At 41.9% G+C, this 12,012-nt stretch overlaps 1 protein-coding gene across 1 annotated transcript in view; it reads left to right on the top strand.

Annotated features, from left to right (window-relative positions):
- The first annotated feature begins 465 nt into the window (after nucleotides 1-465).
- The window catches only part of Samd3 (sterile alpha motif domain containing 3), a 48,912-nt gene continuing 37,365 nt past the window's right edge, over nucleotides 466-12,012 (top strand). The window contains exons 1-3 of the mRNA XM_005360901.2: nucleotides 466-553; nucleotides 1,159-1,348; nucleotides 5,235-5,339. Coding sequence (XP_005360958.1) covers nucleotides 475-553; nucleotides 1,159-1,348; nucleotides 5,235-5,339 — 374 coding nt within the window. The 5' untranslated portion in view covers nucleotides 466-474. The remainder of the gene's footprint in view (nucleotides 554-1,158; nucleotides 1,349-5,234; nucleotides 5,340-12,012) is intronic.

The raw sequence follows: 12,012 nt of genomic DNA, 5'->3' as shown, positions 1-12,012 counted from the left end.
ATCCCATCCTCCCTTTCTCCCCCTGCCCACCCCACTGTAAATGTCAACCACTTCCTGATGATTTCACACCTTTCTGTTCTTTGTGAAGAAACCTGGGTGTTAATGGTACAGGATTGGGTGCCATTGTATGCGTGGGCTGCCTGTGAGTTAAACTGAGGGATGCCTGTGGAATTAAAGTGGGAGCCAGTGAAGACATGAGAGTAGGCAATAGGCTAAAAAGCCATGTTTAAAGCAAGTATTTGTTTTATTAGCAACTTCTAAGGGTGCGTTGTAAAAAGGAAAAAAAAACTAATCTTTTTAAGAGCTAAATATTGAAAAGAGTGTAGCAGAGTAGAGAGGTGATTAACAAGAAAAGAAATCAAGGAACAACAATAAGGAAGGAAGGAAGGAAGGAAGGAAGAAGGAAGGAAGGGAGGAAGGAAGGAAGGTCATCCTCCCCTTTCATTCCACAGGTGTACTGACAAGAACCCGGCAATGGAAGCGTGGTCAGTGGATGAGGTCTGCAAGTGGTTGGTGGAGAAAAACTTAGGTGAGCTAGTCCCCAGATTTCAAGGTGAGTCCTTTATTCTTCCAGTGAATTTGATTTGGGTCCTGCGGTTGCGCAGGTGCCCTCTGTCGTGAAGGCTGCTTTTGTTACCTAGTGTCTGCCTGTGGTGGAAAAGGAGCTGTTTGGGTGAAGAACTTCCTCTCTCTTCTGCAGACTGGGGCAGTTTACCTACCATGATCTGAAGAGAAGCGATGTCTAGACGATTGCAAACTCTTGGGAGTTACTTTTGATACAGACATTGTGCGTTTCTTTTTCTTATGGAATCCCATGTGTTTTATACTGTGTGGGATGTGCCAATATTAAACATCAACTAGGAGGTATTATAAAAACAGCCTCCCCCAAAGACCTTCTATTTCTTTTGGCTGTTAAAATTGGCCTGGAGAAGGCGTTAATGTGCATACGAAAAGTTTTTATATCGGGACTCTGTGTTCTGGTAATTTTTTAGCAGGAGACATGAAGTCAAAACTATGCACTCTAATATCAGAACTCTAACAGACAAGGCTATTGCAAGTTTAGATGATCCTTTAAATACTAGAAAACTCGTTTTCTCTCTTTTTCCATGCCCATGTTTTACTGGGAAGTGATATGAAAGCTAATTTTCTTTTTCCCAGAGGAAGAAGTCAGTGGAGCTGCACTCCTGGCTCTTAATGACCGGATGATCCAGCAACTAGTCAAGAAAATTGGACACCAGGCTGTTCTGCTGGACTTCATTAAAAAATACAAGCAGAGCAATCAATGGCTGAAACCCACTGGAGGTCCCAGAGAGACATCCCTGTTGACCCTGGCACAAGCTACCCCTGAGTGAGTACACGGGTGAACAGGCTTGGTTTTCATTCCGTTTCTGCATGGCTTCTGCCTCGTGGCAAGCAATCAAAGCTCTTTCAAAACTGTGGCCAATTTTCAGCTAGATGGTGTGCACAGTGTTTCTTCTATTGGACTGATGCTTATGAAGAATTGGGTCAGGATCTGTTGTTTTTCTTTCCACTGGTCTTTAAACACTCACTGGGGTTGTTAGGGCAATGCTGCAGGCAGGAAGTTCCTTCAGGAGCTGTTGCAGAGCCAACAGTAAAAATGCATGTTAAGTTTTGGAAAGGGGGATGAGATGCAGTAACCGGGCAACCACCAGGACCTGTGGCTATGCCCTTGCCTTGTCCCAAGCTGTTTCTTCATTTGTGTGTTTATTTGCTTAGGTCTTTCTTTGGTATACAATTTATACTCTCTTCTTTGGGACCTTCACAATAGAATTTGCTCACCCCTTTGCCACAATTGAGCTTCATGATTCTTTTGGAGTTAGTCATAAAATATGGAACACTATGACAGAACACCAGAGAAAATGTGCAGAAAATTCATGGTGTCAGATAAAATCTCGAAGGGTGGAGGGTGGCTTTGCTTGTTTTCCAATCTGACTTTTCAATCTAAAGGAATGATAACAAGATTTATCAATTAAAATGTTCATTTCACAAATCTATGTTTCAAGATGCTCTCAGGCACTCTGGTTTTGTGTTTCAATGTTTAAGACTTGCCAAGACTTTTAAGGCTAAATATTTCCTATTGACCAATCACTGTTCATTAAAAACAAAAAAAGTAAGATGGGTATCATTTTATTTTTACTTTTCCTGAAATTAGTCCTGTAATTATAAATACTTCTCTTTTTCTTGATAAGCAATATAATGTTAGAGGGACTTGGCTTAAGTAATTTAATTTCTAGAGTATTTAGATATTTGGGATAGGTAGCCGTGAAGGGTTAGTCTTATATTGGGCTGAAGAGTAAGACATGGTTGATTTGTAACTTCAGTCCTTGAGAGGCTGAGACAGAAGGGTTCTTGTGAGTTTCAGATTGATTTAGACTAGAGTTAGACGTTGTCTTTTTAAAAAGTAATAATAATAACAATAATTATAAATGAGATAAAACTGGAAATTCTGCAAGTGACATATCTGAAGGATTTCTTCCAAACATAGTTGAGGCATGGTCTTGGGTCTGTGACTTTGCAGAATTCCCATTGTACAATTGTAATTCTCTCTAGCAAAAGGGAGGCGTGAACTTCAAAGAGATTGCAATGTTTCCCAGCACTTTGGCATGGCTAGAACTTTTGAACTGGAAGTCCCTCCCCATTGACTGGAATCCTGATCTTTCCTTGGGCACAGTTCAAAGAAAAACCGGCAGCCTTTGAGTCTTACACTTACACTGCTCTGTGGCACACTGGAGCTGGTTGGACTGCCAAGAGCTCGGGGCTTCATTCCTGCATTTACCACTGGCTTGAATTGATTTTGTTCCTGTGTCAGAGATCTTGTGTCTTCATCTACAGACTGAAATTGCACTCTTTACTGCTTAAATTTGCACTGAGACATCATAATCTCGTGGCAAATCTTCGCTCCCTTTAACCAGACCGACATAGTTCTTTGTTAGTTGAAGCTTTCTTAAACAGGTTATGAATGCTAGTTTCAGTTGTAGCCAAGGCTGAGCAGACTAGCAGCAGAGATTTATGAACGTGAGTTTATTACTCTATCCCAGCGAGTTCCCAGCTTCCTTTAAGGATTTGTATAGTCTTATGTTTTGGTGAAAGCGTTCTTTTTTTTTTTTATAAGCCCATCTGACTTTATTTATTTTTTTGAATTTTTTAAAATTTATTTATTTATTAAGGATTTCTGCCTCCTCCCCGCTACCGCCTCCCATTTCCCTCCCCCTCCCCCGATCAATTCCCTCTCCCTCATCAGCTTGAAGAGCAATCAGGGTTCCCTGACCTGTGGGAAGTCCAAGGACCGCCCACCTCCATCCAGGTTTAGTAAGTTGAGCATCCAAACCGCCCAGGCCCCCCCCAAAGCCAGCACGTGCAGTAGGATCAAAAACCCATTGCCATTGTTCTTGAGTTCTCAGTAGTCCTCATTGTCCGCTATGTTCAGCAAGTCCGGTTTTATCCCATGCTTTTTTCAGACCCAGGCCAGCTGGCCTTGGTGAATTCCGGATAGAACATCCTCATTGTCTCTGTGAGTACATCCCATGTTCCTCTTTTTGGGTCTGACTTACCTCACTCAGGATAGTGTTTTCTATTTCCATCCATTTGTACGCAAAATTCAAGAAGTCCTTGTTTTTTACTGCTGAGTAATACTCTAATATGTATATATCCCATACTTTCTTCATCCATTCTTCCATTGAAGGGCATCTAAGTTGTTTCCAGGTTCTGGTTATTACAAACAATGCTGCTATGAACATAGTTGAGCATATGCTTTTGTTGTATGATAGGGCCTCTCTTGGGCATATTCCCAAGAGTGGTATTGCTGGGTCCAGGGGTAGGTTGATCCTGAATTTTCTGAGAAACCGCCACACTGCATGAAAGTGTTCTTGTGTGAAATCACAAGTTGCCTGTTGGTTATATTTGCCAAGCACATTGTACTTAAAGAATATGTTGTCACTTGAGGACAATGATAAAGCAGATATGAATATACGCCATGGAGTCAAACATGTGTAAAAATACTTAATAAAGACCAGAAACTTGATGCAGCCCTATAGTTACAAAACTAAACGTGATTTCCAATCCCTGCTATATTTGCTATTCATCTGATCTTGGGCATTTGTTTGACTTTTTGCTACTTTATTTTAAGCCTGTTCAACTGTAAGATGAAATACAAAATAAATGATTCTTTTGATCTATTCTTAAAAGTCTATGAAACAGTTAAATCAGAGAGAGCAAATGGGTTTTAAACTTGATTAAAATTCCATTCAGTAGTTCCCTGGTAAAGTGTTTTGCAAAGAAACATCTGAAGAGGATACATCCTATTCAAAACTGCACAGATAACAGAAATGTCTTGCCTGCAGTTGCTTTTCGATTGTTGTTTTCCTTGGATCTGGTAGAGAAATCAGTGAATGGGAAACTGGAGAAAATAGGTGCAGATTCTGACACACAGAACTAAACCTGTGGCCGTGAGCAAGTTTCCTTCCATTCTGGGCTTCTGGGTTTCCTCACTCAGGAGTGATGGAGTGCAGTTCTAAGAGGAAAAGATTTTATGATAATAAAAAAAAAATCCCTTGAAAATAGTAGGGAGTTGCAGAGAGGCCAGACACAGCTAAGCATTTGCTTTTACTGCAAGAATATTTACAGAGAAATACAGACTCTGCTATCACCATCACTTCATAAAGGAAAGTCTTATCTTAACACGATTTAAAATTGTGCCACATCGGGTGCTGAGGAGATCGCTCAGTTATAACTGCTTGCTATGTAAGCATGAAGACACACGCTCACTACACAGTGCCCTCATGAAAGGGCAGGTATCATGACAGACAATTGCAACCTAGCACTGGGGAAACGGGGAAAGGCTGATACCTGGGGCCACTGTCTAGCCAGCCTAGAGTAACCAGCAGGTCCCAATTCACAATAAAACAAGGTTGAAGGCTCCTGAGAAATGACAACTGAGGTTGGCTTCTAATGTACACACACACACACACCCTTTGCCAGACTCATGAAGGCAGTAAGGTAAACTGGCAGCAGTCTGCTCCATAAAGAAGTCACTGTGTGAGGTGATGATGCATGGGGTCTTCTTTGCAATTAATGTTCTGAGCCATGAGCCATATGTGCACTTGGATAAGGACAAAGATGAGCTGAGTCTTTTCTTTCAAACACAATGAGATCAGTGGTAGATGCTTCTATTTAACACCCCATGTCAATCATACAGCTCTTCCACTTTACTACAGGCATGAAGAGAACTCCAGTCCCACCAGCTATGAGGACCAGACATCTTTGTATCCAGTGGAAAACCTTGATAATGGGCTCATTGACCAAAGAGTACTGAAGCAGAGGTGAGATGCCAACTTTATAATATTTTAAAGCCTAGTGGTATTTGTCTTTGTTTATAAAATTTCATGTGTTTAGATACACTAAATCTAAATTTTTATTAAATCTTTTTCATTGTCCTAAAAGGCAAGCTTTTATCAAGGAATGGAGATATTGGATAAAATATCAAGGCTGAATTGACAAAGGAGTTTTGATGATTCTATACGTTTCTTTCAAGTGTTTATCCTTTGATGGGAAAAAAGATGTTCCTCCATCATAATCTATCCAGGGTAATTTGTAGATAATGTCCCATAGATCTTGAATTGGGTAAAAAAAAAATCTTTGGTTTTGCCTTGAATTTTGGAGGCTGCTTTAACTTGACTATTCCAGAGGGAGGCACTGTTCTCATAAGCAGTTTGTTAAATTTCCTAGTGACATTTCAGTATTTGGGTTCCATTGCACCAAAGGAGGGGGGACAAAAAACTATGGACCTAGAGAATCACATGTCAGAATCCAGTGCTCAGACAAAACTGATAAGGTGGCAGCAGATAAGAGGCGCCTCCGCATCCTCCTCTAGCTTCTTACAGTAACCCAGTCCAGTGGTCCATTCATCCACTGTGAATGGTAAGGATTCCTGCACAATGAAATATTTCAGAGTTCCTGCAGAGCGGGCCTTGCATTCACCATGCATGGTGGAAGTTCTTGCAGAGTAAAGCATTTCAGGAGGTCCGTTCAGCTACCATGCATGGTAGGAGTCCCTGCAGAGTGAAGCATTTTTCAGGTATGGGAGAAATATCCATAGCAACCAAGCAGGACTATAGTCCTTTGTGGTGTGTGTGTGTGGTGTGTGTGTGGTGTGTGTGTGGTGTGTGTGTGTTTACAACCCCTTTACATTATCCTTATATAGTCTCCCTGGCACAGCCCACAAAGAAAGGAGATTTTGCTTTCTCTTTTAATGAATGAGTAAAACTGAGAGTTGGGGAAGTCAAGGGATTTCTAGACAGTTTCCCGACAGCCTCTGGATTACAGCTCAGCCGCCTTTATTCCATGGCTCCTTTGGGGATGGTGGACTAGAAGATGGAAAAGAGAGCTGTGCTCATTGGTACAGGCTTTTAATAAATAGCAGCTACCTGAGAGGCTGAAGGGGTCACCCTGGGCAGCTTAGTGAAACCCATTTCAAAATGAAACAAAAGTCTAGATATACTACAGCTAGGTACAACGGACAGGAGAGGCAGAAAATCAGTCCCTTGGGAATTCGTGGTTCAAGAATGGTTCAGAAAATGCAAATCCATTTTCAAGGAAGCTACATTCCCACCTTTCTTCCCACGGTGCAGATTGATTCCTGAAGCTTTCCTTGGCTGTGTCTCCAGGTACACCGAGTGAGTTATGAGTCTCCAAATGCCCTCTCTAACACTGCTAGTCTGCTGCTGCCACTACAGAAGTGGGAGGAGAGCCATGGGTGAGGGTTATGGCCAGTGGTTATCTACCTCCTTACCACGGTCTCCAATCCTCTGTTGTAAAACACGGATAATGATCCTCATATTTACCGTTCTCTATCACACCTACCAAGTGGAAGAAAGACTGCTTTAGAAGTTATGAGAGATGGAAAGGCTTAGGAAACAGAACATATTTGCCCATAGCCGTTCACATCAAAGTAGCTCCTAAGCTGGATTTCTGTATTAGATCACCTATTACCCATCCATCTGGAAAAGGACCTCAAATTATACACACACACACACACACACACACACACACACAACACACGCACACACACACACACACACACACATATACATATATGACTCAAAAACATGAATCAGTCTCTCCCACCTTCAAGCACATGTGAGTTTAAGAAACAAAAATTTATGAAAACTAAAGACAAAATAGGCTTATTGTAAGAAAAACAACTCATATTCTGAGGCAGAATCTTTAAGCTCCCCTGGCTCCAAGGGTCTGGTTCTGGACCCCTTTCTTTTGTTCTTCCTTCCTTGCCTGCCTTGTGGTAGAAGGCCACTTAGTAGCTTGTTCATTTCCCCGCCACCCAGACCCGAAATAACCACACGGAAACTGTTAATTAAATCACTACATGACCTATTAGCTCTAACTTCTTATCGGCTAGCTCTTACATATTAATTTCACCCATTTCTATTAATCTGTGTATCGTCACAAGGCTGTGGCTTATGGGGTAAAGTTGTGAAGTCTATCTCCAGTGGGGCTACATGGCTTCTCCCTGACTCTGCCTCCTTTCTTCCAGCATTCAGTTTAGTTTCCCCCTCCTACCTCTACTCTACCCTATCAGGCCAAGCCAGTTTCTTTATGAACCAATGGTATTCACAGAAGATGGAGGGGAATCCCACATCACTGCCTGTTTCCTTCCTTTGCTAATGACGGATGCCCTGCTCCCTCCATACTGCCTCACCCAGAACCAACTCTATAGAAAATCTTTCGATAATAATAGCTCAGATCCCCAATGTCAACACTCCCAGTCATTCATTACTGCTTTGTTCTTGTATCTGGGGAAAGGAAAGTCACAGGCCATGTGTGGTCAAATACCTTCTTCTAAGCAACTGGTTCTGAGACAAGTTAAGATCACAGTAGTCCTATAGATTGAAGAATAGAGATCTCATCACCTCATGTTTGATTTCTTTCCCGCCATGTAAACTAAAATAATTGAAGGCATCCTCCATCTTTTTCTTCTGTCCCTCTGCTATTCTATCCATTTGGTAGTTACGCATCAAGGGCCTCTTGTTTCTTTTTCCATTATGCTGCATGGTCCCCTTGCCTGCCTTCCTAAAGCCTGCCCACCCTTTAAAACTAGTCAGCCTCCAGTGACACCCAGACCGGATCATTCAGGTTCAGTCCATCTAGAAACAGTGCCTTCTTTGTAATTCTTGTTCTGCTTACAAAGGTGGACAATAACCTTACTTTATTAAAGTCTATTCCCTCCTCAGACGATAAACACCTTGGAGACAATGACCACATCCTGTTATTTTATAGAGTGAATTTATCTCAGCCTCTGGCACCTCAAAATCCAATCAGGCTTCCAAACCTGAGCTGATGAATGTGAACCAAAAAAAGACAATATACTTTGGGGAGACAGGATATATATTTGAGTAGCAGCAATTTCCTTTTAGACCTTTTGAGACATTCCGTAGCAAATGTGGTGATCTTACAAACACAGCTTCAAGTATTTCCCATTTACTCAGAGCAGGCAATAAATCTGAAGGTGTTGCCCACTAGACTTTCATGAAACCAACTGCTTTGAAGAATGAGTGGCGGAGCAAGTGCTGGTTTAAGGGTTCAGTCCCTTTCTACTTGCCTCCCCCAAATTGTTTCTGTAACTATTTGGAATGAAAACACCACCTGATACCCATAGGGACTTGATGGGAGACACATCTATGGACCTGACACGTGTCACCAGGTCTCACGAAGGCAGTTGAGGATATTTGGGATATTTGTTTCCTGACAATGGAAACAAATAAGCTTTCCATGCAGGTTATTTGTAGAGAAAAATGAAAAAGCAGGTTTCTAGAGGCTGCAAACTCACCTAACTCTAGTTGTAGTCAATGTCTCTGGAAAAGTCTTTGGTTGCAGACTTTTGTCCCGGGGATTGAAACACCGTGGCACTCTGGAGCAGGGGACTTTTCTTGGGTGATGGGTGCTTGTTACTGTATGGTTTAAATACCTTTCTGGATCATTAGGTGACATCATCACGTACTGGTGACGTATTGGGGATGGTTTCTAATGCAGTGGAATTCTTTCTTCTTTTATTTACATACTTAAAAACTCTTCATTTCTCTTTTAGTGACCAATAAAGCAAGAAATCAAATAAGCTGTGGTTTCTTACGCGTTGCTTTAAATACTGAACTTGAACTTAAAGTAGATGTGCCAGGCTTTGCTCCTGCCTTGGGGCATAATTGGAAGTTAGTCATGGTTTCATGCATATTTAAGAATTACTTTAATGACTTTTTTCGTGGTCTGGCTACTGCTGTGGGGTAGTGTAGAATGAACTTTTCCTGCCTCTGCCCTGTGAAGCAAATGTCAATGGACCATCAACATTTCTGATATATTAGTTGCGGTCGTTTTCACATCGGTGTTTCAGACAAGAGACAGCAGCCCAGCTGTGGACGCGTTTTATCGCAGACTGTAATAAAGGGAAGGCTTCGTAAATAAAGCATGGCAGCCCAGGTAGAGTTGCTCAGTACAAGTTCTGATCAGATATGCAGCGAGTCTTCTCAGCAATGCTGGTGAGTAAAATTGGGGGCTCACACATGCTAATGGAGTGCTCTACCACTGTGCTAGGTCCCAGCCTTGTGATTGGCATTTCTAGTTCCTATACACTTCTGTCCTTTGTTCTGTTGGCCAAGAGGCATGGGAGGTGATTATCAGGGACTAATCATACCTTTGTTGTGTCACCAAATATTTACTATAGAAGGAGACTAGTATTTTATGAATTTTCCATGACTTCTTCATAGTTGAGTCAAATCTATATGACCAGATTAGAGAATGAATATTTCAGGAGACTTTGTGATTAGACGGGAGGTCTTGGGACCCTCTACCATAGCTAGTGGCTCCCACACAACTTTACATTGCTGATGAGCTGAGAAAGGGGTAATTGTAAGTATCAGATGGAAGTATAAGCATGTCAACCCTGAGATGTCAGAATTAATAAGGCTGGGGACCAGGGGCAAGCAGATAGTTAAGAGCTTAGTTTTGGAGTCTGGTTTTGTCATTTGCCATCATTTACCAACTAATTAACAAATTCTGCAGCCTAAGTGGACGTTTTCTCAACTGCAAATCAGTAGAATAGTGAGTTAATACATGAAAAGTTCTTAGGACCTGGCACACAGTTGGCATGCATATATTTTAACTACTGCTTGCGCTAAGGCAAGCATGGTGTTCAGTGAGATTTAAAAGATTCTGATCTCAACTCTCACAAGTGGTCCTAGGTGGAAGATCAAGGCTTATACCAGGATGTTTGGGACAGCAATCCCCTCCTGGGACTCAGGCTCTAGAATAGAATAGGGGACATTCCTGTCCTAGAAGGTTTGGCCATGGGTTGTGAGTTGCAGTAGAAAACCGAACAAGGAGTCCTGTGGGCCTGTGTATATACAATGAGAGTTGGAGAGAAGCTTCCAGACCTCATGGACAGACATCATTGCCATCACAAGGGCATCAGAGAGCACACAGGTGGGTAGAGCCATATTTAGCAACTGAATCCTAGGTCAGTGGGTCCACAGGCTCTCATATCCAAAGATCTGTGTTTGGGACAATGACAAACTAAGCCCCATCCCTTGGTGAGAAACTGTCAGTGTACAGTCATATAATAGAGGCTATGAGGAATCCTATAGATAAAAAATAAATTTACTTACAATTCTTTGTGAAATATCTGCTAGTTCCATAAAATAAGAAATACTTATCTAAAGACTGCTGACCTAAATCAGGATTAAATTGTTTTGTTTTGTTTGAGACAGTGCTTCTTGTAGCCCAGGTTGGCCTCAACTTGCTATGCAATAAAACATGCCCTTGAACGTCCCATCTTTGTCTCCCAAGTGCTGGTTTGCAGGCTTGCACTGCTATGCCCCGCTTTTACAGCACTTTGTACATAGCATCTCTCCTCTTCGCATATTCCTGGATCTTTTCAGAACACTATTATCATGCAATCCATTTCACACTATGAGGACGGAATGTTACTACAGTCCCTGGTCACAAAGGCCTGGTGTGTGACCTGGTGACTCACCTGCACAGAGGGAAAATGACATCAAATATGTAAAATGGATTTATTAACATTCTTACATTTGAGCCAAAAACTAAAGAGCTGCTCACTGTCTCTCCCTTTCCCACAGCAATATTAATAGAAAGAATGGAGCAACAGCCAGAAGGCATACATACAAACATACACAGAGGAGGGAGGGACTGAGGGAGGGAGAGATTTAGCTCTGAGACCCTGCCAGATGAGCTGAGAGGTCACAAAAGTCACAGTTCTCACTTTTCAGGCTCTTGTTACAGCCTCTTTACAACCCTAGGGCCTGCGCTTTAGTGCTGAGGGCTCCCTCAGCTCTCAGTGTGATAATCCCTGTGGACCTAGAAAAGAAAAGGATATTTTTAAAAGTCCTGATTTGCAAGGGGTACAGTTACACAACACAGGAATCAAGATAGGCAAGAATCGTTGCAAGTCCACATGCGATGCTGGATCAGGCAATGTTGTTACTTCTGCCGAGTAAGGGCCCAGTAGGGCTACCAAAGTAGTGATGAGTATCCATCTGAGGAGAGGCTTACCATACACTCAGAAGAGGGAGAGGGAGAGAGGGTCAAGGTGCTGACACTGGTGCATTCCAGACTTTTTGTAAAGCTTGTAGCTTGCTATTATGAAAAAAGAATTCTGGTAGTAACACACTTGAAGTTGTGTGATCAAGCCCAGATTAATGTGGGAGCATAAATCATCATGAGGAATAGATAATGCAAGGGGTACAATGCAAGAAATTTTCATGACGCTTGAGGATACGGAATGACGATGAAAGACGCCAAGGTTCACTATACTAAGAGAAAGATGCACAGTAAAAGCCACCAGGACATCAGCCACAGTCTTAACCACAACAATTATCACAGGCTGAGTAGTTTACACAGTACAAATTTATATTCTGATTTTAGAGTCTCAAATTTAAGGTCACAATGGTGATCATTTTGTTCTCTGATAAG

This window comes from Microtus ochrogaster, linkage group LG4 (genome assembly GCF_000317375.1).
Source record: "Microtus ochrogaster isolate Prairie Vole_2 linkage group LG4, MicOch1.0, whole genome shotgun sequence".
Taxonomy (NCBI): Eukaryota; Metazoa; Chordata; class Mammalia; order Rodentia; family Cricetidae; genus Microtus; species Microtus ochrogaster.
This window is presented reverse-complemented; position numbering and strand designations above follow the sequence as displayed.